The sequence below is a fragment of the Meriones unguiculatus genome, chromosome 5 (genome assembly GCF_030254825.1).
Source record: "Meriones unguiculatus strain TT.TT164.6M chromosome 5, Bangor_MerUng_6.1, whole genome shotgun sequence".
NCBI classification, from domain to species: Eukaryota; Metazoa; Chordata; class Mammalia; order Rodentia; family Muridae; genus Meriones; species Meriones unguiculatus.
Window position 1 is genome coordinate 40799452 of NC_083353.1, and position 26368 is coordinate 40825819.

The following is a 26368-nucleotide window of genomic DNA, read 5'->3' on the forward strand; positions in this document are numbered from 1 at the left end:
AAGCCACACATTTCTTTTTAAAACAGTGGTCAGAGTTTGAAACCCAAGCCAAAGAGAACAAATAAAGCACGTAAGCTAAGCACCAACAAGTCTAAATCCAACTCCAAACAAAAATACCCAATTACATAAACCCAGTGAGTAAGTCGAAGGGATATGGCAATTTCCTTTCCTGGTGACAGAAGAAATGGATTGGTGGGACCAAGTAGGACTCGACATCAAAATCACAGAGCATCTGGTGCCATCTACTGGCAGTGAAGCAGGAGGCAGAAGACAAAGAGTGTTCCCAGCTTTCAGTACTCTCCTCCAACCCCAAACCGCAGCCGTCACTATATAAGCATGAGCTGATAAACTGGCCATGCCTCCCAAACATCAGAGTTCTAAAATGCTTGGCCCCAGCTCTCTGGCAAGAATCTTAATGAAATGACTGCATGTGATTGCACAAGGAAGGTGCTTTTCAGCTTACAAGATAAAACTGACTGAGTGATTAAAATGGAGGAACACAAAAACCTATGACATGGTTATCAAACAGCCTTTATCTACACACATACATGTAAATCCACCCACATTTTATATTGCACAGCACACAGAAGAGGGTTGCAGTGATCTTTAAAGGTAGACTTATATAGGCACAGAAAACTCTACAAGGCTCCATATTAATTCAATAGTAAAATCACCCCTACCTGTTATTTGTTTAATAAAAAGAAAGAAAACGCAGGATATGGTGAAGCACAACTATAACCCCAGGACTCAACACTGGGGCAGGCAACAGGTCTGTGACTTTATAGTACAAGGGAATTAGGGACTGGAGAAGAGGCTCAGTGGTTTAGAGTACCTGCTGCTGTAACACAGGACCTGGGTTTGAGTCCCAGCACCCACACTGTAGCTCACAACCATCTGTAACTCCAGTTCCAGGCAATCTGATGCCTCTTCTATATAGTGCACATACAGACAAGCAGGCACATATAACTTTGAGAGAAGTGTGTGTTTGGGATGTAAAGTGAATAAGTAAATACATTTAAAAAAATCAGTAACTATGAAGAAGTGAATCAGTCCTATCTTAGTTAATGTCTCAAATACTTTCTAAAACCAAATATCAGAAGTAGCTCTGTGAGAAAGCCGGCAGCACTACATTCCAATTCAAAAGGCACCAGGTACTCCACATGACTGGGGCTACAGCAGCAAAAAAGCCCCATTTCTCAGAATGCAAGAGCCAGTTGGTAAAAGTATGGAAGATATAAGCCTGTGTTAAGTGCTGTGAAGAAAAGTAGAGGTGGGCTTGGAGAGCAGGTACAGCACTTTCCTACACTGCAGGAATATAAAAGCTTCAACAAGTCATTATAAAACCTAGTACTTTGACTTTTACATAGACAGACCAGGGAACTGAGAATAAACACATGTCCATTGTGCTGGGGGTAGTAATGCACACCTTTAATCTCAGCAATGGTGAGGCAGAGGCAGAGGCAGAGGCAGGCAGATCTCTGTAAGTTGGAGTTCTAGGTCTGACAGGGCTACATAGAGAATGACCCTGTCTCAAACAAACAAAAACAAATAAATGAACCCAAATGCCCATCTGCTATTGTTGAATTATAAGCAAAAACAAGGTATAACCTCAAAATGAAGTATTAGTCAGTTGTAAAAAAGAAGGGGGCACCAATACATCCCACAATGTGGATGATGCCAAGTGAAAGCAGCCAGACAAAACAGCACATGGTTCCACTTGTATGAAACACCCACAGCACAGGTACATACTTAAGACGTGCTGTATATTAGTGATTTGTGGGAGCAGGTGCTGAGGATAGAGAAGTAAGAGACTTCAGGTTTCTCTGGAGGCTGATACCCCCTAGATGTGAAGAGTAGGCCTCCCTAACTGAACGCACTAAAACTAACATCAACTTTAACAGAGGATGTTTTATGATTTATGAATCTTATCTCAATAGACAGAACGTATATGAGCACATTCAGAGAAGAGGGAACATCCAAGAGGAAGAAAAAAAAAAGTGGAAAGACTAGGCAGGCATAAGGCTGGCCTCAGAGACTAGCAATGAGCACAGTAATGTGTAAAGTCCAGTGTTGTCCAGTAATGTGTAAAGATCACCGAGAGCCCAGAGACCACAAGGAAATGCACTTTGTTCTAACAGTATCACTGAAACCAGGAGGAACCTGAGGTGATGTTTGCTGTGTTGGAGAGTAAAGAGGCAGCAAGAGTGCAGAAAGAGGGGACCTATCTGGAACTATTGCAGTAGTCCAGGCAGGAGTGTGAGCTTGGACTGGTATTGGTGGTCAACAGTAGCCAAACAAACTTCAAAGGGATTTCCTTTGAAATCCTCAGATACAGGGCATGAAAGATAGCAGTTGAGGGTGACCCCAGATTTTATCTGAATGAAAACGTAAATGAAATGGCTGTTTACTAAAATAGGGAAGACCAAGGGAAGAGTACAGCAGGGAAGCAAGGGCTCTCACATTTGAGGTGTCTGATACCGTAAGCACAAGCAAAGCTTCAGCTTAGTGGAGGTCCAACCTAGCATGCAGGAGACAGTTAAAGCCAGAGTTACTCACATGGTGAGTAAGGACAAAGTCGTGGTCATGCCAACACAAAGATCCTTAGAAACAGAAGATCTGAAACAAACTGTACCCCCAGAAGACAGCAGCCTGCTAGAGGAAAAGGTCCTAACCCCTCCATGACCTCCCAGATGTAAAAATCTAACCAAAGGGAAATGGAGATCCTTATGCTAAATGAAATAAGCTAGACTAACACAAATATTGCATATTTTCTCTTCAAACTGAAATTTAGATTTAAATTTAATTTAGATTTAAATTTACAGACATATAACTGGGATCATGAATGCATAAAGAAAACCATGAAAGAACAGGAAGAGATCTTGAGAGGGCAGAGGGAAGAGGAGAAGGTACTGGAATGTGCAGCACATGAAAACAGCAAGAGTACTTAGGAGGAAAGAAACCAGCAGGAGGTAGAGATGGGGAGTGGATAAAAAGCAAAGCAGAATGATATACACCATGAAAACGCCCAACAAGACCCATTATTGTGTATGCTAACCAAATAATAAGGACGTTAAAGATATAGCAAAAACAGAAATCACAAGTATAATTAAAAAACTGTTTAAAAATTGCAAAATATTAGAAATAACCTGAATGTTAACGTCAACAGGGAGCCAGGTGTGATGGTGCACAACTTTAATCCCAGCACTCGGGGAGGCAGAGGCAGGTGGATTGCTGAGTTTGAAGTCAGCTTAGTCCACAAAGGGAGTCCAGGAGAGCCAAGGCTACACAGAGAAACCCTGTCTCTAAAAAATGAAACAAACAAACAACCCCCAAAAACCATTAACTGCGGCCATAATAAACCATAATCTATCTGTAATAAAATAGAGGGACTTTACACTCACTGCCCAATGAAGACTTCGCTAAGAGCAGTAGCACAACCAACTTCCATTTGAAGCAGACAGATATAAAAATTTTTAGATATTTATAGATTGTCTCTGAGAGGGTGGGCATGTAACATGTTAGTAGATACCCTACCAAAGGTATCAAAAGAGGTTGATCAATTATGGTACAACACAAAACCACAGGATGCCACGTCTCTAGCAACACTATGGGCATAAAAATGTTCATAGTAAAGCCTGGCAGTGGTGGTGCACCCCTTTACTCCCAACGCTCGGGAGGCAGAGGCAGGTGCGCTCTCTGAGGCTGAGGCCAGTGTGGTCTATAGAGGACAGCTGGACTACAGAGAGAAACCATGTCTTGAAAACACCAAAAACAAGATGTCCACAGTAAATGAGGCAAGAGTTAGAGAAGGGCTGTATACACATTTTACTTATTCTTTCATGGTGGGGATGAGAAATATACTTTCATGAGAGCTTGAAAAGACACACACAAAATGTTTCTGGTGTAGATTACAGAGGAGTAAGTACTTTTACAGCAAACGTGTGGCTCTTGTTACTCAGGGAACATAGTAAATGATACTTTAGGGAGAAATAAAGAATATCCCAAAATCAAAGCTATATCTTTTCTTTCAGTTTTTAAACTACCAAGGATCAAGAGATCTAAATCTAAGCTGGCATGGTGACATATTTTAATCCCAGCAACAAGGAGAAAGAGGCAGGACTGTCCCAATTTCAAGGCTAGCCTGGACTATATAACAAGGCCTTATCTCAAGACAAAACAAGTCTATGTGTAGAAAAAGAAAATGTCTAGGGAGAACCTTTAATCTAGTAATAAAGATATTTGTCAAATAAATATAAAATGGGTAGAAATAGTTTTATTGGGGAAAAGCATGTAAGTTACTTTCCATTTTTAAGAACATCTAGCAAACATCCACGGAAAAGCATACCCAGGTTCTAAGGAACAAGGACAGATAAGTGGACTGGTGGCCACCCCAGGGACACTGCCTTGAGAAGTTTTTACCTACCTCCCAAAGAAAGTAAGTAAACTGGGTGTCACAAATTAGACTTTCTTACTTTATAAGAAGGAAGAACCAAGATCCTGTTTTGATGTGTATTAAATACAAAATATAAAATAATCTCTGACCCAGATGAAGGGGAAAATCCTCCTTCCAACACTTCAAGTCTCATGCAATAAAATCCAGAGGTCTGTTGAATCCGCCTTTTCGATTCATGTACTGCCTATGATCAAAAGAGAAAAGTATTTTTTAAAAATTTGGGCTCTTATTTAAAAAAATATAATAAAAACATACTTCAAGAATTCAAACACCACCTTTTCAAATGGAAATGATTTATCTGGATATTATGGTGAGTGCCACAACCACCAGCACTACAGGGGGGAAGTGCAAGCCCAGCCTAGGATACCCAGAGACCCTGTTTTAAAAAACAGGGCCAAGAAGATGGTTCAGTGGGTCCGGGCGTTTTGCCTTCCAAGCATGAGAAGTGTGAAAAGCTGGCATGGCTGCATGTGTTGTAACTCCAGCAGTTTGGGAAGGTAGCTCAATGACCAGTTAGTCTAGTCAGAGCTAGGAATTTCTGTTGCAGAGACCCTGCCTCAAGGCGATAGATAATGGGCAGAGCTACTTGCTTACATGTAAATTGGAAGGAAATTTTAATACATCAGAATCCAAACAACAAAGACAGTGTATTTCAAGGTGCCAGTCTTGTTGGCACATGCTTGTAATCCCAACGTTTGGGCAATGGAGGCCCAAGGATTGGATCATGTTTATTTTCAGCTATAAGTCTCAAAAAATGGCGGGGGTGGGGTAAGACACTAGAGTGAGGTAGCAAGTACACATGTGCAAACAGCAGGGAAAACAACATTTTCTAAACACACACAATCACTGTAACAAAATTCTTTTCCAAACATGAAACCAGTTTTGAGTTCAAGCACAAAAAGCATGGGGAGCACGCATACCTGTATTTCCTCTTCTGAGACACGTTTATGGCATAGGCATTTACAGAGCCATCTACCTTCTTCCCCTGGAGAGAACAGGAAGACCTGTTAAAGACCTGGTTCACAAATGAGGACCTTGTGGGTACACCGTGAATGGCAAGAGCCATTCAAGGAAAAGGCCCAATGAAGGAGAGATAGCCAGCTCTCCAGGATACCCCATGAACTTTCAAGTGTCACAAGTCTGTTCATACCTAGGTATCAGTACAGTATTAAAAATAAATAAACATTCAGGGCTGGGATGTTGTCAGTGGTGGGGTGCCTACCTTGCATGCACAATCCTCAGCACACAAAACAAAAGCAGGAAGAATTCAGTTTTCATGCGATATGCAAGGCATGTTGGGAAACAGAAGCAGATTCTAACCTCCTTCAAAGAATCTTTTGAAACAAAATAAAAGTTCTCATTCAGGGGCTCTCAGAGGTTAAGAGCACTGGCTGTTCTTCCAAAGGTCCTGAGTTCTATTCCCAGTCAACCACATGGTGGCTCACAACCATCTATGATGAGATCTGGTGCCCTCTTCTGCCCTGCAGGCACACATGCAGGCAGAATACTGTATAAATAATAAGTAAATCTTAAAAAAAAAAAGTTCTCATTCAGCCTTGGCTTGTAGTACTCTCAAATCATGACAGGATAATTTCCTGTATGTTTCTAATTCCCATCTCCTGCACAGAAGACTGACTCTTTGACATTTAAATCAGGAATTGGAACTTGGAGCAGGTACAAGCTGAGCTGGTGCCGTTGGTTTTCCCAAATACACATCCTCCTCACTATGGTCCAGATTCCAGGTAGCCACTTTCCCACTTGCTCCAATGCTGTTCTTCATGTCTGAACTGCTGTCCCTGAACCATCCAGCCTTTAGCCATCTGGATGTTGTCCACTGGTCAAGGCCTAACTCAAACGATCCAGCTGCTGGCAGTACCATTGTCTTTTCTAATTCCTGAACAATATCAATGTCAACTGTGCCTTCCTTGACCATCGTATGTGTTACCCTGCAATACTCTGCTTTATCCTGAAACTGCACGCTGCTTCTTTTTGTTTGTTTGTCAGTTTCCAGATGGACTCACAGCCCAGGCCACCTTCAGAATGACCTGAATTTCTTGATTCCTCTGCCCAAGTGCTAGAATTATAGGCATGAGCCACCACATGTGGCTTGAGGCTGCAGCTTCTTGATGGAGGCTGTACTCTGAGGTCCTAGGCCATTGTACTTGCAGAAGTTTAGAAAAACGTCAGCTTAATATATGTCGTTAACCAACGCAACAAAACACACTGGCATGACCAACCCTCCTCCATTAGTAACGTAGCTTATCTGTTACTGAACATCTGCATTAGGATGAAACCAAGGATTCTAGCCATTGAAGGTGTGTGTAGGTGAGGCCACACATTTGAAATGGAGCTAAGATAAATGTTTGTGATTTTCTTTCTTCTTGTTTGTGTATAGTATTATGTGTGTTCATATGCACATGTTAATGCAGGTATATTCATATAGATGTACATGAACATGTGCATGCACTCATGTAGAGGCCAGAGCTCTATATTAAGGGTCTTCCTCAGTTGCTCTCCATCTTTTAAATGTTTTTACACTTGTCTTTTGTATGTATGTTGTTCACACACACACACACCTCCCCAGTCCTCTACCTTACTTGAGATAGTATCTCTCACTGGAACACATGGATTTTGCTAGAGTGACTGGCCAACAAGCTCTAGGCATGCACCTATTATCCATCAGGGTTTCTTCCAGCCCCACTGCTGGAACACCAGTGAACCTGAGATACTTTTGTAAGCACTGGGGATCCAAGCTCAGGTCTTCATATTTACACAGTCAGCACTTTGTCAACTGAGCCATCTCCTAAGGCCCAATTTGGACTTAAGTTTCTATTCCTATTTTCATTTAAAAATAGGAAAGCAGCAATACTGAACAAACTACTTAGGGTGTTAATCACTTGACCAGGCAAGACCTGAAAAGACTAGCCTTGAAAAGGAACAATATGTTGAACTTCTCACTGAGTTCAATCTCCGGAGGTCTACTCATTTGCAACAGTTAAACACCAAACAAGAAAGGAAAAATATTGTCAATCAATAAATGAACTAATGAACTGAAAACAATTTCCAAAAGAAAAACCACAAATGGCCTATAAACGTTTTATCAACAGGGAAATGTTAAGTAAAACTACTTCCTTTTACTCTAGTCAGAATACCTATTATCAAAAGCCAAGTGACAGGGGCTGGAGATATGGCTCAGTTGTTAAGAGCACTGTCTGCAACCATTTATACTGGGATCTGATGCCCTCTTCTGGCATGCAGGTGTACTGGCAGTCAGAGCACTAATATACATAAAATAAATAAATCTTAAAAAAAAAAAAGGGGCTGGAGAGACGGCTTAGTGGTTAAGAGTACTGTCTGTTCTTCCAAAGGACAATTCCCAGCACCCACATGGCAGCTCACAACTGTCTGTAACTCCAGTTCTAAGAGATCTGATACCCTCACACCAATGAATATAAAATAAAATTATATAAGTTTAAAAAAAAAAATCAAAATCTTTAAAAAAAAAAAAAAAAGAGGGAAGAAGGGTAGGATTAGGAGGGAATGAGGGAGGGGGCTACGGCTGGGATACAAAGTGAATAACCTGTGATTAATATAAAAAAATAAAAATTATAAAAAAATAACAAGGAAATAATAAAAAATATAATAATAATAATAATAATAATAAAAAAGCCAAGGGGCTGGAGAGATGGCTCAGCAGTTAAGAGCACTTACTCCTCTTGCAGAGATCCAAGGGGTTTGGTTCCGAGTACCCACATGGAAAGTCCCCAACAGTCTGTACTCCAGTCTCAGGGTATCTGGCATGCACTTTTAGCATCCTCAGGCAGCAAGCATGCATGTAGTACATGTATACACCCTCAGGCAAGACACTCATAAACATTCAAAGAAAAAAACAAACGAAACAGATCAATCTTAAAAAATAAACAAATGAATACCAGCAAGGATGTGGGCAAAGAAACCCTTCCTCATTGCTAGTGGAGTATGAGGTGGCTGGAATAGGAATGGCCCCTTAGGTGCATGCAGTTGACTGCTTGGCCACAGGAAGCGGCACTATTAGGAGGTGAGGCCTTGCTGGAGTAGGTTTGGCCTTGTTGGAGGAAGCTTGTCTGTGAGGTTAGGCTTTGAGGTCTTCTACGCACAAGCCACACCCAGTCTCCTGCTTCCTTCAGATCAAGATGTAAAACTCTGGGCACCGTGTCTGCCTGGACATTGCCATGCTCCTGCCATAATAATAATGGACTAAACCTCTGAAACTATAAGCAAGCTCCCAATTAAATATTTTCCTTTGGTGTTTCTTCACAGTAGTGAAACTCTAAGTAAGACAGAGTGTAAACTGGAACTATAGAAGCCAGCATGGAGGCTTCCCAAACAACTAAAAACAATAGCACTCCTGCCTGGGCAATGAATTGTAACCCTCCCATCAAAGTTACTAACTCATCTATATCTATTGCTGTACTAGTCATAACATCCAGGAAACAGAACCAGCTCAGATGCCCATTAACAAATGAATGTTAGAGAAGTGTACACATTGGAATTTTATATAGCCACAAAATCCAACATCAAGCCTGGCAGTGGTGACATATGCCTTTAATCCCAGCACTTGGGAGGCACAGGCAGGCAGATCTATGTGAGTCTGAGGGCAGCCTGGTCTATATAGCTAATTTTAGGACAATCGGGGCTACACAAAGAAACCTTGTCTCAGAAACCCAAAATCCAAAACAAAACACCCCCCCCCAAATCAAGTCACTTAGAAGAAAATGAATGAAACTAGAAATTATTATATTATGTGAAATAACCAGACTCAGAAAGACAAATGTTTCCTCTCATATGCAAACCCTAAATTTTAATTTTTTATGTGTGCATACATGTGTTTGGGAGGAGGTAATCAGTCATGAAACTAGAAAGGGGTTCATAAAAGAGGAAGATATCTTAGGAAGAAGGAGACAAGGAGGTCAGGAGAATATATGTGACATGAAAGTGAAATGGGGGCTAATGTGGGAGACTAGGCGAGGAGCAGAAGGAAAGGTCAACATGCAAAAAGTTCCCCACAATGGCCACTACTTTACTAGTCTGATGAAAGGGAATAAGAGCTGGTCCTTACTTTTCTGCTTCTGAACAGTGTTTTGAAATTGCTAAAGGAATGCTGTCATGTGCTCCAGACAGACATCAAAGAATTAGAAAACAAACAAGCCTTACAGTTGTGAGATGACACTACCCATCAACAACTTAACGAGAACAGGACCAGCAGAAGCAGGTTATCCACCTGCACAGCTGAGCTGACCTGTCTTCCACACAGTCCCCAGGGTCATTGTCCTGAAACACAGTTCTATGTCATGTCCTTGTTTAAAATCCTTGCTTTTGCTTGGAGATTTAACCCTGTTGGTAGAGTCTTATCTAGCATTTGTGAAGCTCGGGGTTCAAGCTCCAGCAACACGTAAACTGGGCATGGTGCTGCCTATTTGCAAATCTCATCACTTGGGATGCAAGAAGTTCAAGATCTTCCTCGACTATATACCAAGTTTGAGGCCAGCCTAGGCTAAGTGCTATCTTGTCTCAAGAAAAGTGATTGTAGACTAAAATCCTTGCTTCTTAATCCCAGTACTCAGGTGACTAAGGCAAGAGGATTTCAAGTTTAAGGCCACCTGTGCTACATAGTGAAGCCCTGCTGAAAAAGAGCAAAAAAACCCCCTTGTTCTAAACATCTATAGGCTGTAATCCTTTCACTTGGCTAAGGGCACAGTAATCCTGAGTTTGCTCCAAAGCTCCTCCACAGATAGCCTGAGGCAGCACTAGCAGTTGCTGGTCACTGCACTAAAGTTCCTGCCATGCACCTTGTATCTCAGAGCTGACAAGCACTGTGCTCCTTGTCTGTCTCAGCAGTACCCGCCCTTGATAACCAACATCCTCCGTGCTGGAGATTCCCTGACTGCAGTTTAGCACCTCTCTGCATGTATTTAACTCCCTTAAAGACTGTCTACAACAAAGTAAGTTGTGCCTGTGGAAGAAGTCATTTGTGACAGCAAAAGAATACAGAAAACCAGGACAGGTGTAAGGGACAAACTCACCCTAAAACATATAACTGGTTCTAGGTTTTACTTACTTTTGTGGAGTCAAAAGAGGCAAATCCCATTAATTTCATCATTTCTATTTCTTCCTCTGTTTTACCCTCCAAATCCTCCTCTGCAAAAATAAATGAGGTTTTGAGCTTTTATCATTTTATATGTGGACGCACATAAGACATACATTTGTACAAAAGAGCAGCAACATACTTGTAGACATTTTACCTCACTAGTAAAGAGCAAATAAAAGGTGAATTTAACAAGAAAAACTCCTATTGATTTGACACACTAGAATGTCATCGTGTGCTCTCCATAGAGCCTTTCCCATCAACTTTTGAGGACGTTCCCCAAACAGAACTATTTCATGATTTTTATAATTCTGTTCCTATGTCAGAACCAATACACACAGCAGAATCCACTAATATATAGTACCCTTAAAAAGGTTCTATTGACATGACTGAAATATCTAAACAAGTCGGCTTATCCAGTAACATTACCAGTAATCTGACGTTCTTTGCTCTTTATTTCTTTAGTTTCTTTCTTTTCCTCATCTCTTCTTTCTTTCAGGCGAGAAGGAGAGGGAGATGTGGATCTATGTCGTCTTGGAGACCTAGAATTTATGAAGTAAAGATATTAGAAACACACAGGAAGCCTTTCTGTGGATCCACACAGCTGTCCATGAGCTTCTTACAGGGGAAGACCGAGCAAAGCCAGTTAGAGACCAGAATGCACTCTCTAGAGCACATGGAGAAAGGTTCTGCTTGGGCTTTGGTGGTTGGAAGAAAAACTTTATTCACCAGTTGTCAGTAAAACTAAGTCTAAAAAAGCTTGTGAGACAGAAAAATCTACCTTCAAAGTTTCTAAGAGGGCCTAGAGAGATAGATCTGTGGTTAAGAGCGAGCACTGCTTTTGCAGAGGACCAAGGTCTGGTTCCCAGTCACCTATACCTGCAGCTCATGAGACCTGACACTCTGGCCAAAAGGCATATATGTGGTGCAAGCAAATCTCAGGCAGGTGTGCATATATTTTAGAATATTTTTAAAGAAAGTTTGTTAATAGGATGGTTCTAAAAATAAAAGTGCTTGACCACCTGAGATGATGCCAAGGACCCATGCAGTGGACAGTGAAAAGTGACTCCCAAGTTATCTCCTGATGTCCCCATGTCTACCTGCATACCTTCAAATGTAATAAAAAATTTAAAAATGAATATATGTGTATATATGATAAATATATATGTATGTATGTTTCCAAATATCCTCCTAAACAACTACTGATGTTTTCAAAGAAAACAGTCCATTTCTACCACCCTTCAAAGGTCACCTGTTCTTGGATACATAAATTTCTTTCTCTATTAAGCATCATTCCAAGGGGCTTTTATCCATATTCTTGTTCTTTAAGACAACTCTTTTGGACTGGAGAGACTAGATCAGTGGTTAAGAGCACTGGCTGCTCTTTCAGAGGAAATGGGTTCTAGCACCTACCACAGCTCACAACCGATACACAACGTATAGACATACATGAAAGCAAACCACCCATACATTTAAAAAAAAAAAAAAGACAAATATCTTTTTAAGACTAGTCTCTTATACAGTGTAATTAAACCATTCCTGAAGAGTAATACTAGCTTTAGAATAATGTGTGATTAGCTGGACAAAGAGACATATGGCCTGTGATCCCAGCACTTTGGGAGGCAGAAGCAGTCGGATCTCTGTGAGTTCAAAGCCAGCTTGTTCTACAAATCGAGTCCAGGACAGCCAAGGCAAGGCTACATAGAGAAACTATGTCTTGAAAAACAAAATTCAGTTGTCATCTCACAGACCTAGAATGTTTTCAGCCTCCGACACTTTATTTTTAAAATATTTTATTATTATAAAATATTATTATAGTGTTCTGCCGGCAAATTCTCCAATGCACCAGAAGAGGGCACCACATCTCATTATAGATGGTTGTGAACCACCATGTGGTTGCTGGGAATTGAACTTAGAACCTTTGGAAGAACAGCTCTTTTTTTTTTTTGTGAATTAATTCAAAGTGATTTTATTGCTGGTGTATACAAGAAAATTTATGCCACTAGAGCAGAGGCTGTGGATGACTCGTATTTCCAATTGGGTGGGAGGACCCGCTTAGTCTTATATAAGTATCAAGCCAACCGGTGAATTCTGCTCTCTATCAGAATCAAGCGGAATTTAGCATCCTTATCCTTTCTGTTTCTCTCAAGATGCTTTCGGACAGCAATGGCTTTCTTAATCAAATGGTAGAGATCCTCAGGGAGGTCAGGGGCAAGGCCTTAGGACTTAAGGATTCTCAAGATTTTATTACCAGTCACAAAACGGACCATGTGAGTCCCTCAGGATCACACCTATCTGGGAGGGAGTCAGGCCTTTCTTGGCCAGTTTGTAAATCTGTTCCTTCACGTCGTCAGACGTCAACTTCAGCCACGTGGGGACGCTACGGCGGTAGGGCAGCGCCGACTTGGACAGGCCCTTCCCGGGAGCGTGCATGTGACCCATGATGGCGGAGGTCTGGCAGCCGGAAGAACAGCTCTTAACCTCTGAGCCATCTCTCCAGCTCTGACACTTACTTCTTAAAAAGCTCACCCTTTCTTGTTCTTAGATTGGTTCAACTCAGCTGTTTCAGCTCAAACTCCTCTCCCAGCTAACTTATTCAATCTTGCTTTTCTCTCAGCCTCTGAATTGCTCTCCTTGGCCTCAACTAACTCAAGCAATCTGCTCTGATCTCCTGGCTCCTTCGGTCTTCACCTGAGTTCTCTCTCTCTGCAACCTCTCTCTCTATTACTGTCCCTGCAAAACTGCCTCTTTTCTCTTTGCATTGTCCCTTAAGTAGCTTCCCTTTCTTCTCTCTTGAGAGTTGGGCATATCCTAATCTGTCAAATCTTCTGATTCATCACTTCTTCTGCCACTTGATTAGACATCACTTTCAAACATGGGTGCTTCCTTCTACAAACTAACTTTACCTTCACTGTTTGTAATTGTATCACTACGCCTGGATCTAAGCTTTTCTTTACCTGAAACTTGCTCTATATCAGACTGGCCTTGAACTCAGATCTGCTTGACTCTGTCTCCTGGATTAAAGGCGTGTTTATATTCCAGCCAAATAACACAAACCTAGAAGGCCTTTTGATATATCTTGCCAGAGCAGCCATGTTCTGAATTAAAATTCCTCTACAATAATGTGAGACTAAACTTTGCCATTTAATGAAAGGCCCCTTTTGAGTGATAAACGCAAAGTTAAGGGCATCTCAAAGGCTCTTTGTTCTCTGTATCTTTGTACGTCAAGCTTCTGCTTTCTTCACACTCACCTGGAGCGTCTTCGGTGTGGGGATCTTGAGCGGCTCCTTCTGCGATCTCTCTCCCTGGACCGGGACCTTTCTCGGCGCCTTCTTTCCCGATCCCGGGATGTAGACCGGGACCGCCTACGTTCTAATACAAACACACAAAAATAGTGGAGTGAAAGTTAACTCAAACACCTAGAGTTGTCCTACTGAAGCATAATGTAAACCACTTCTAGGAGTCACAACGAAAAGAGCTCAGGGGGAAGAGGCAGGCAGAGCTCTGAGTTCGAGGCAAGTCGTGAGTTCCAGAATAACCACAGCTACGTAACAGAGAAACCCTGTCTCAAAAAATAAACAAATAAAAAGTAATTTGTGGGCATAGTGACAGGACTGGGGAATCAGAGACAAAAAGATTAATTGTTTAAGACCAACCTCTGCTACATAAGGCTCAGTGTGTGTGTTGGGGGGGGGGGGGGTTTGCTGAGGAACAGAACACCTGCCTTGCATGTGTGAGGCAGCACTCAGTTCAGTTCTCTTCACCACACACATCATAAGACGTCAACACATCACTTCACTTAAATTACTTTAAAGTCCAACAATGTGGTACATTTAAAATCATCCATACGTCTACTGTTTATACAATAGCTTAATATCAATCAGAATCATATTTTTAACACAAAGTCTTGTGCTTTTTGAAAGTAAGGCTGTGTATGATGGTGTGGTTTTTCTCACCTCTACTTGTGTCTACCATTCCTTGTATTAATTAGTAAATTGGTCAAAGTAAAGCATAATGCTACAAAATAGGTATTTCCCCCACAAAGGAAATCCAGTATCTATTGTAAAGTAACAGCATTTCAAGGGCTCAATTTGTCTGAGGTCGGGTTGCCTACTAAGAAAAATCAAGTATTCGCCAGTTAAAGGTAAGCTTTGTTCTAAACATCTAGAGGTTCTAATTCTAACCCTTTAACATGGCTAAGGGAACAGAAACCCCGAGTTTACCCCAAAGTCCCCCCTTACACTTGCTTCAGTACTGTACCCTCTGGGGCTGGGGTTCAGAAGACAGGCTGCCCGGTCTAAAATTCTAAACACTTCTAACTAATAACCTGCAAGGCATTAACATTTAGTAATTATTCGTGAGCCAAGGCAAGCACATGCTGTTATGCGGGGTGACGTGAATTCCCACCTCAGCTATTAAGGTAAAGTGACCCACGGCGGTCACGGGAACTGGGCTAAAAGAAAGGTGGGCGCATTTATTCACGGCCCCCCAGGAGCTAAGCGAAGAACTGTGGAGGGCTGAGGAGCGCAGGTCCCGGCCTCGCCCCTTCCCGCACTCTCTCCGTCCCTCGGGACTGAGGATGCGAGGAGCTCCTGTCACAGTCCTGAGACCCGAGACTTGCTGGACTCACCCCTTCGTGGGGAGCGGCTACGGCTTCGACCCATCGGAGTCCTACTCCTCCGACCGCCCCGGAAACGACTCCACAACTTCCGAAGCAGCCGGAAGTTGGTTCTGTCCGCCGACTGGAAACTCGCGGGACGCGTCGAGAGGGTTCCGGCTGCTCCAGCAAGCGGAAGGCGCCTGGTCCAGTCCCGGATGCTATTCCAGGGACTGAAATTCCAGAAGGAACTGACGGCCAGTTTTGCTTCTGCTTCGTCAAGTTGTTTGTTTGTTGTTTTGGTTTTTTTGTTTTGTTTTGTTTTGTTTTTTTAATTGCGGTTTGTCCTTCTGTGGAACTCACCGAGCTGTGTATCCGTCCACCCAGCACAGTTCTCTTCCGTTTCCCCAGCGTTTCTCTGCACGTATAAAATACATCACACCAGTTCTTTTTTTGTTGTGGTTTTCAGACAGGTTTCACTATGTCGTCCTTGTTTGTCCTAGAACTTGTAATGTATACCAGGCTGGCGGATCTCAAACTCAGACCTCTGCCTGCTTCTGCCTCCCAAGTGTGGCGTTTAAAGGAGTGCATCAAAATGCCCCGCCACACGAATTCTAATCAACATGAGCAATCCGTTTATGTTTTACTTTTGCACATAACTCGTAAGAAACGAATACACCAAAGATCGCAGTCAGCTTTCTGTTTTCTCAGATGACAGCACTAACATTGTGCCCTAAGCTACTATGGCGGCTTGAGAAAGTTTGTTTTATTTTTATATGTACATAGAAGAAGGATTTTATCCCTTGGAGCTGGCCGTTTAGAGCCTACTGACAGTAGGGAGTGAGAAAATGAGCAGCAAATGCTCTTAACCCTCACATTCTGCTATTTAGTTAAAGGTTCTAATATTCCATCCTCCCTCAAAGAACCTTCCAGACACTTGCCATAACCTTCAAAAATGAAAGGCTTTATGATGCACAAAAATAAGGGAAAGGGCTCCTTTGCCCTAAAAAAACAGGGCCCTTTTCAGTAAAACATGAATGCACTAAATGGAAAACCTTTGCTGACAGAACCAACACTTTCTGTCAACTCTTGCCAGAGTCAAAAGGCTTCTGGCTTTTAGAGCAAAAAGCTGGAAAGAGACTGGTTTTAGTCTGAAAACACTTGCCCACTAGTCATTGATAAAAAACAAAACAAAACAAACCATACAATTGAATAATTTTGTTGTACTCTCTTTAATATCTGTTCCCAACTAAACAAGAATTTCCACCATAAAGCCTCACTACCATATTCTTGAGATTATGGCATAATGTATGTCAAGGTATGGAAGAGAGAGGTTCAAAGGATTAGAAGTCTCCAGTCTTTCAGAAGGAAGATTTAAGGATAATCTTGGATAAACACCACTGACAGCTGAAGTCACTGTCCATAATGAAAAGAAAGGAATTAGAGGGAGCCAAAGCACTGTGCATTAAGAGGTGTAAGAAGAGAGCAAAGCAACATGGTGGCCATAAGTGATCAAAGACACTTTTATTTATTTTTTCCTTTTCTTGCCAGGGCGTGGGCCTCATGTGATGAAAACACTCCAAGAAATTTCTTCAGACTTTAAAGAAGAAGAAATATGATGGAAGTTAGTTTAATAGACTATTTAGTTAGTTAGTTAGTTATTTTTGGTTTTTGGGATAGGGTTTCTCTGTATAGCCTTGGCTGTCCTGGACTCACTTTGTAGGCCAGGCTGTCCTCGAACTCACAGTGAATCGCCTGCTTCTGCCTCCCTGAGTGCTGGAATCACACCTGGCTAACAGACATTTTTGAATGCCTGCTGAATGTCAGACACTGTTCTACTTCTGTATTAGAATAAGAAGATGAATGACATGGTTTCTGCCTCAAGAGGCTTGCTGTCTTCACTATGGAAGCAAATAATGGGATATTTTCACAATGTGGTAAGAAAAGATAACATCCAGTGGTGCACACACACACATATACATATTATATGTATAAACCTTTTTGCAATGCTTATTGAGAAAGTATGGGTTTGTTTGTTTGCAATATTCATACCTGACAGTGTCCATATGGAAGACGCATACAAGGCAATGAAAGGGTGTTTCCTTTATCATTTGAGGGCTTTTGTGTCAATGAGTAACATGGGACACTCTTCCAGCCCTAAGTGCCACCTTATCAATTCAGTGGAGCTCCTTCTGTGTACATTTACTCCAGTCTGAGAACCGGATTATACTTTAGCTTATGGGAAAAACCCAAATTATATTTTATTAGTTAAACTATTAAGTATGAAGAACACAGTCCAGGCGAGGTGGCAGATGCTTGCCATCCCAGCACTCTGGAGACAGTATCAAACGGTTCTCTATAAATTCCAAGCCAGCCTGGTCTACATACCAAATTTGAGACCAGCCACACACACCTCAACTTCCCCCCAACACAGACAGACAAATAAACACACACTGGGGGGAGGGGGGAGAAGAGGACGATGAACATCAAAATAGATATTTTGGGGTAGGCATTTGGCTAAATGCAGACAGTACCCAAGATCTGGGGAAGAAATCGGAAATAAAGTCAGAGGTGAGGAATTTATGAATCATAGGTGTCCAGGAGCTTGTCCTAAGGAGACAAAGGACAGCCCCAGGGGGCATGTGAGCTTAAGCAGAAGTTCTGAAAGGAAGCTAAATTACAGTAGTCAAGTGTGAAAACACTATTGGAGGCCACTGTATCAGAATTCACAGGGCTAGAGTCTGTCAGTAAACAGACCACAAAAGATGCCTGGTTCTTGTCTTCTGAGCCTGTGGATGTTACCCTATGTAAGTAAGGGTGTGCATATGAGGTGGCTGCCCTCAATGACCCAGGGGAGTCCTGAGTGCCCCCTCAAAGATCTGTAGAAAGGCAGAGGAAGGTTGCTATGGGAAGCAGGGTCCCGGACTCCAGAGGCAGAGGGACTGACACCAGAATGCCAGCAACAGAAGCTACAAGAGGCAGGGAGCTGTAAAGGGAACAAAGATGACCCCTGGTCTCAGCCACTGAAACTGTTCTGGACTCGAGCTGTGAGAGAATACATTTCTGTTGCTTCAGGCAAACATGTCTGTGGTAATTTATTACAATACCAATACCATCGGCACAGCAGGGAACACTGCAGAATAACTGAGCAGAAGAGGAACACTAGTAAGATGCCTGCATTTGTCTTTTTCCATCTTAAAAAAAAACACAAACAAACATAAACCAAACCAAGCAAAAAACCACCTTCAGTTTAAAGTCATCAGAAAAACAGGGAAAAGAAAAACCAAAACCATTTTAATAAATGTAGAAAAGGTGTTTCACAACACTTACTGAAAGATTTGGTGAATCTTGACCTAAACCTTGCCCACTGTACATTAACTCAGGAAGGGTTAGATTTAAATGCAGAATGCCTTTGCGTGACACCTTAGGGTGATAACATAGACCATCTTTGGAACTGCCTTAGTCCTTCCAGGCTGTTGAGAGGTGGCTTAGAAACAGAAATTTGTTCCTTACAGCTTTGTAGGCTGGGAAGCACAGTGGAAGGCTCTAACACTGGCCATTTGGTGAGGACTCTGGGTAGTGGCTGCTGCCCCACATGATTCACTGCTTGCTGTCTGTGTGGTCCAGCTCCTTCCCATTCCTGCTGGGTTGCAGTTCTGGCTCTGCCAGGAAAGCAGAGGCAATTTCATCATCAGCTATGATGATGAATTGTAGAGCTATGATTTTTCTAATTGGGCATTTTCTGTCCTCACTCTAGGCCAGGCTAACGTGGAACTGAGTATGTAGCTCAGGCTGGCATTCAACTGGAGGCAGTCCTCCTCAGTCTCCCGAGTGATGACTGTGAGTTGTGCAGGAGCTTCCAGGGATGCAGAATTTTCATGAGCTGTCACCCATGTTCTTGCAAGTAACCTCAATAAACCCAATGGGGTCCACCAAGGTAGATTTGGTAGAATTTTATCTACGCTGAACTATTTGCTCAGCTTATGTCTGTATTTATTGTATTGGTTTGTTGTTTGCTGCGGTGACAAAATGCCGAGGAAAAGCAACTTACAGAAGGAAGGGACTATCTTGGCTCACAGTCCCACTGCAGGGCCCATTATGGCAGGTAAGGCACAGAAACAGGATCCTGGGGTGGCTGCTTACAGCCACATCTGTAGCCAGGAAGCAGGGAGCGACCAATGCTTGTGTTCAGCCTTTCTCCTTTTTGTGAAGTCCAAGACCCTAACTCATCCTTTATTTAGGATAGGTCACACCTCAAACTCATGGAGCTATAGAGATAGAATCTCCTACAAAGAGACACACTGACATTGGTTTCCACGGTGATTCTAAATCCCATCGAGGTAGCAATCAACACTAACCATTACGTTTCCCCAAAGTCATTCAATAGAAAGCTAGTTTTTTGAATCATCACAGTAGGCCATGGGAGAGGCGATTTGTGTCATCTGGTACTTAGGGCTGACTGAAGCAGGAAACCATGGCCTGGCTTGATGGTTGGTTTAGAGAAAGAGAGAGAGAGAGAGAGGCTGGAGTGATGGCTGAGCACTAAAGAACATTTGTTGCTCTTTCAGAGAACCTGGGAACAAGTTTCCACATGGTAGTTCATAATCATCCATCACTGTGCACACACATACATGCAGGGAAAACATTCATACACATAAATTAACCTTTGAAAAACTAAAAGAAGTGGTTGGGGAAGTGAGTTTTGGACTGGCTGGTCTGTGTATAAACACGTCAAAGGACTCAACTTCAAGGTGGTTGGCCAGAGCAATGCAGAGGCTAGAACACCACAGTTCTAGTCACACTATTTGCATCTACTGTGTACCTATGTATCAAAGGACAGAACCGCGAGAAAAGGCACTTGCATTGTAGGTCTGAGGGCACAGACAAGGAAGCACCACAGAAGTGTAGCCATGTGAAACAAGACAGCAGGAAGGCCCAGATGACGAGCACCTGTCCCAGTGCTGAGGGGGAAAGTCATGCAAAAGAGCTTCCAGAGGAAATGGTGTGAGCAGAAGTCAGCAAGAAAACAAGGGGATGCTGGGGTGGGGTGGGGGGAGGGGGAGAGCAAGAGGTAAGGGAGAGATGTGGAGATGAGATGCAGGGTACCTGAGGGCACAGTGGAGCCTCTGCAGAGTTTTAGGGGTGGGACAGAAGTCGATCTGAGGTTCTTCAGAGATCAATTTGAGGTAATACAGAGACCAATTAAAAGAAAAACATGGCAACACCAACCCACCCACAGAAACTTTGACCCAAAATTTACTCTGCCTATGAGATGTGCAGGGATAAAGATAGAGCAGAGAGAGCAGAGACTGAGGGAATGCCCAACCGATGCCTGGCCCAAGCAAAGACCTATCTTATCAGAGAACAGTCAACCCCTGACACTATAATTCTCTGCTAAGCTTGCAGACAGGAGAGGCTCTACCCAGCATCTCCTCAAAACAGACGCTGACACTCAGCCAAACACTGGGGGATGCGTAGGGAGTCTTGTGAAACAGTGGGAGGAAAGAGAAAAGAACCCGGAAGTGACAGGAGCTCCACAAGAAAAACAACAGAGCCAATTAACCAGGGCCCAGAGGAGCTTGCAGAGACTGAAGCATCAACCAAGGACCATGCATGAACTGAACCTATGCCCCCTACAAAGACGTAGCAGATGGCAAGTTTAGGCTTGATGTGGGCACACTAGTAAAGGAAGTGGGGAATGCATCAGACATGGACTCACTTTTAGATCACTTTCCCCTGGCAGGACTACCTTGACAGGCCACAGGGGAAGAAGACACATTCAGTCCTGATACAACTTGATGACCTGAGGTAGGTGGGAAGGGAGCTCCCCTTTTCTGAGGAAAAGTGGAGGGGAAGGGGAAGGGTAGAACTGGGAGGGGAGGAGATAAGGTGCTACAAGGATGTAAAGTAAATAAACGAGAAAAATAAAGGAAAAACATATTGGAGGTAAGGAACTAAATGTAGGTGTGTGTCTCAGTCTGTTGAATATAATGCCAGAGACTGGGTAACTGACATTGAAAAGCACTTCTTTTTTGTTGTACTGGAGGCCGTGGGATCAGGGTGCCAGAATGCATCATGTGGTTTGAGAACAACAAAGGAGACCGTAGGACGCCATTCTAGAAACAGCTGCACTGGCTCACAAAGGGCTTGGTCACCTCTTCCACATCACACTTATCAATATTACTGCATAAGGGAATAAATTTCCACTGTGTACTAGGTAGGGTAGGGGTTGCCTTAACCTCAGCACCTGGGAGGTAGGAACATTGAAAAAACTGAGGCAGAAGGATCTTGAGTTTGAGACTAGCCTTGACCACATAGTGAGGGCCTATGTAAAGAAAATCTAACCCAAAAAGTTGGTGACTACTGCTGTTTTCATTTCAGTTTACCCATCTTGCTATGGACCAAGCCAAATTAATGTGAGTGGTTAGTTTTCTAGCAATGACATTCAATAAAAAACAAAACTCACAAAGAGAACTTGGCAGAGGCTATACTAAAGAGCTGACAAGTACAAAGCCCTCGCTCACGATGGCCTCCAATCACCTGACACTGCCCATACAGTATAAGCTGACAGTGACCAGTCTCTCAAATGACAGAAGAATCACTACCTCATCTATGGAGGACATCAGCAGCCTGAGCAGAAGAGCTTGCTAACAGACTTCCAACCTGACCAGTGACTGAAGTGAAAGGAAGCAGGTAATCTTCCTTGTTAATATATTCATTCACACTTTAATTTCTAAGATTTATAAAAAATATATTTGAGTATAATTGCTTTGTTATAAAGCAGGGTCTTGCCATGCAGCCCAGGCTGTCCACAATCTTGTGACTCTCCTGCCTCAGCCTCCTGCATGCAGGGATCACGAGTGTGTGCTTTGTTTCTAATATATAAACAGGAAAGGAGCTCTTCTGCTGCTGACAGATAATTCTGGAGAAAGATAATTACAGCCAGCTCAGAAATGCAGCATCTCTCGGACCCAACCACTGCTTTAGACACCTTCATATGACAAATTCTAGGAGGAAGAAGGCATTCAAAGCAGTTGAATTCTGCCAAGACAAGGATAACTTGTGAATTTACTATCTATTACCAGGAAAAAAAAGCCCACCAGTAATTCAAAACTAAAAGCAGGTGGGAGCAAGTGCTTATGATCCTAAGAAGTAAGCCTGTGCGCTTTCCAAGTGAGAGCTCAGACAGCCTAACCCTTTCTTTTCCACATTTCGTAATGGTGTTGTTTTTTTTTTTTCCACGAGGCAATTCTGAAGCCTGCTAGTTCTGCCAATGCAGGCATTCTCTTTCCTGCGGACTTTCACAGCTGAGCCTCCCTGCCTTGTGACCTCTAACTCAGAGCAAGACTTCTCTCACTTCTCTAGGTCCCTTTTCCTAGAAGCTGCTGAGATTTAACTTTTCTAGCCCAGTTGTTTTTTTCTTTTAATATCTAATAAAATTTTATTCTCAAACAGAACAACACAAAGGATGAATTACTTGGAATAAAAACCAAACTTCGAGAGAAAAACAGAATCTTAGTTTCAGCCAAGCAATGGTGGTGCACACCTTTCATCCAGAACTTGGAAGGCAGAAGCAGGCAGATGTCTGTGAGTTCAAGGCTTGCCTGGTTTACAGAGTGAGTTCCAGAACAGCCAAGATTAAAGAAACCCTGTTTTGAAAAAAACAAAACAAACAAACAAACAAATCCTAGTTTCAGGTAAGGGTTTCAAGTTCACTTTAAACAGGAGCATATTCCTTTTCCAAATGAGCATTTATTATTTGAACAGATACATAAAAATGATTCCAATTTTAAAAAATACAAACACATACAGCAACCACAAAAGCACTTACTCTGACCAGAGGAAAATGAGAAGCTATTTTCAAGAGAGCAATAAGCACAAGGAACCAACGTATACAAATCATGACAAGCATACATCGTATTCTTGACAAAAATAAGTTGTTTTAACATGAATGTTTTGTTCCCAGCTCCTCCTGTACATTCACCATGACATCTATTTGCGTATGTGACTCAAAGGCACTCAGTTCAGAGGTTATAAAGCCCTGAGCTAAAGTAGGAAACAAGATTCCCAACTAAAATTTGAACATAAATTCCAACGATCAGAGAACATGAAAATATTTGAAAATGTATCTGTACATAAATAATTCATAACATAAAAGTACACAGAATGTCAGACAAGACCACGCACGTAAGGCGAAGGAATATCCTCAGAATCAACCCATTTCCCTTATTCAAGTTTATTTCAAGTCCTAAAGCTGATTGTTGTTGTTATCATTTAAAATTGTAGGAAAGTTAAAGTTTAAAAAATATGAAAATGCTTAAATTTAGATTAAAAAAAAACAAACAAACAAACCATTTCCTAAGCTTAGTTTCCCAAACCATGAAAAAGGATTTGATGGTTAAAAAGAAGCAGAGATTGGAAAGGTATTAGACTAAACAGAAGACTTAAATGAGCAACTGAAAAAAAAAATTAAAGAACAGCTTTAAAGGCACCAATTGAAAGAGCATTTATGATTGGCCATTCAAGCTATGTCCTAAACATTCTCTTAACAAAATAGGAACAAATTTACAGATGAATTAAGTGAAGTTTACTAACATTAGGATCAAAATTCAAGCTCAAAATTAAATCTATATTTTGTTGGAAAGAAATGAGAAATTTACCTATAGCAATTTTCTACTGCTAAATGAAAGCAAGAGTTGACATCCTTCAACATACATGGTTTGACAGGTACTTTCTTAGTTTAAAATACTTTTTCATATGTGCATAGAAATGCAATGAGGGTGAGGCCATCTCCTGCAGAGTCCATGCAGCTCATAAGGCCTGCTGTTAGTCACCTTGGATGTGAATGCAGTAGGCCATGAAGTTAAAGCTGCCCACAGTTTCCAAAGTACTCTTCTCCCCACTGACGAGTGCCTCAGGGTCCGGGGTTTTCTGGGTGACGATTACTCTCAGTTCTTTTTTCTGGTGATATATACAAGAAGTTACAGCAGATATATAAAGGGAAGATCAGAAGCCTGCTGTCCAAGTTCATCACCACTTGTTCCTACAAGACAGATTTGCAGGTTTAATGACAACGACATAGCAACATTTTATAACATTGATAAGTCAAACTGTTGACGCACTCACCACGGCTGTAACCGTAGATCCCAGCCCATGAGAACTGGGCATGAGTTTGTTTCCTGTATATTACTCACTGTTTAGCTTCTGGCTCACAGGACGGCACTGAGGGCTAAAGTTGACCGAACCAACTACTCAACAGTGGCAGCTATTTTTATTCCTGTAAGATTTTCTATCAAGCGCCTGCATATTTTACAGTGAACAGAGGCTGGGCACACAGCTCAGAGGCAGAGCACATGCATAGGGCTAAGCCCCATGTGCACATGATCTGCTCACTTGTGATTTGAATTTTTAAGACTCAGGTTCAGCATATCACTGGACTAAGACAGGGAGTCACTGCTGTGGTCACCAAGCACAGCTCCTACCCTTACCTAAGGTCCCCACCATGCCTAGAACACAGCACATAGTACATCACGTAAAAGCATTTTGCAGTCAGCTACTTCTATGCACATGAAATCTCCCAAAGACAGGCAGTGAGAGCCACAAGAGAACCATCACTGATGCTTTCCATCTCTCTGGACCTCACAGATTTGTCGCCAGGACCACAGGCAGCAAAGTAGGTCCTTAAAGGAAGCAACACTGAAATGAACATTCCTACCACCTAACACCTGAGAAACATCCCCTACATTGCAGGCCTTAGTCATGCTATTTTATACATTTTGGAGAATACTGTAAGCACTGTTTAATTAGAATCTGAAGCACTAATTCCTATAAAGATCAACTAAAGTTAGAGTATGTGAGTGACCAAAGTAGGCTTAAAGGGTATAACTTTTTGTTTCATGGTTTCACTGTGTATCCTGGAACTTGCTGTGTAGACCAGGCTGGCCTGCAACCCATAGAGATCTGCCTGCCTCTGCTTCCCGAGTGCGGGGATTAAAGGCGTACACCACCACCACCCAGCAAAGAGTACAACTTTTGTATGGGGGAGTAAGCATAAAAATTTTGGTAAAGATAGCTCACAAATATAGCTCACGATTTCTCTGTGCTTTGCCTGAAGGGGAACGTGGTATTCAGGGCAATCTTAGGGAGTAAAATCAGAACACTGTCATCTTGGCAGATGGGAAAACAGTGCTGCCAAAAGAAACGTCAGCACACATCTGAGCCACCTTGCCTTGGGCAAAACCTGACCCTGCAACCTGAGTATAGGCACTTTTCTATACTTGGTAATGATCTTTGAAGCCATGCACACTAATGATAAAGAAGCACACACACACAAACAATTGTGCACTGACAAAAAAAAAAGCAAAGGATCGGGGGAAAACCAGTTGTCAGAGGTCTAAGTACAGTTAAAACTGACCTCAGGTAGGTCAAAAGGCGAACTCCAGGAAGCTGATGTAGACACTGACTGAAGCCAAAATGGATACACTGATCTTTGAATAAGCTGCATCAATCCCTGGTCTCCAATCCCTCAGCATCCTCAAACCTTTTAACTCACCCTGTACTCCTCCATTGGAACACCTGCGTGGTGAAGTGCTCCTGCTGGGTCCTCCACGGAGGTGGAGCTGGGGAGGTCCTGCTGGCAGCAGCACACATAGGTCCTTTCTTCCAGGAGGAGGAACCACATGTCTGCTGGGCATGGCATCCCCACTGCCTCCTACCTGGAGCCTTCAAAGCAGCTTTTATTCTTTCCTTCTGAGCCATCCGCCCTTTATGCTTTCACTCACAGCCTTCATTTGCCATCCTCGCTCCTGAACATCTCACCAGGTTATTTATTCACTTAGTACATATCTGACATACCATTACATCACATATAGTGAGTTTCTGGACAGCCAGGGCTACATGGTGAGACGCTGACACAAAGTGTGTTAGAATGAAGCCAAGTACATGCCCTCTTGTAAAGAAACAACGTCCAATGTAAAAAAATAAAATAAAATAAAGGGGGCAGAAAAAAATACAGGTGACTATTACATAGTCCTATTACACTACTACACAATGAAAATCAGAGTCACTCCAAAAGAACTCGCTAGAGGAGAAGGGGAGCAGATCACCTTCAAAAAGGACTGGCAACATGTGACAAATGTGGCTGAAACAATGTAAGTCATCAATTTATATGGGAAGTCAAGTCAAATAGCAAACA

General features: G+C 42.3%; 2 protein-coding genes and 1 pseudogene across 3 annotated transcripts in view; all 3 read right to left on the reverse strand.

Moving 5' to 3' along the window:
• Window positions 1–3801: 3801 nt before the first annotated feature.
• Snrnp27 (small nuclear ribonucleoprotein U4/U6.U5 subunit 27) lies at window positions 3802–15334 on the reverse strand. Its single transcript, XM_021634501.2, has 6 exons — window positions 15208–15334; window positions 13829–13949; window positions 11007–11119; window positions 10551–10630; window positions 5374–5438; window positions 3802–4637 (listed from the first exon to the last, which is right to left on the reverse strand). The coding sequence occupies exons 1-6, from the start codon at window positions 15239–15241 to the stop codon at window positions 4583–4585; spliced, it is 468 nt and encodes a 155-aa protein (XP_021490176.1). The 5' UTR covers window positions 15242–15334; the 3' UTR covers window positions 3802–4582.
• LOC110547150 (small ribosomal subunit protein uS15-like) lies at window positions 12517–13058 on the reverse strand (annotated as a pseudogene).
• Window positions 15335–22906: 7572 nt separating the features above from the next.
• Gmcl1 (germ cell-less 1, spermatogenesis associated) overlaps window positions 22907–26368 on the reverse strand; it is a 40412-nt gene continuing 36950 nt past the window's right edge. The window contains exon 14 of one of the 2 annotated variants that reach the window (XM_060383681.1): window positions 22907–24135. In XM_060383681.1, coding sequence (XP_060239664.1) covers window positions 24001–24135 — 135 coding nt within the window. In that variant the 3' untranslated portion in view covers window positions 22907–24000. Of the gene's footprint in view, window positions 24218–26368 lie in introns of both variants that reach the window. The other variant, XM_021634534.2, reaches the window with a different exon arrangement.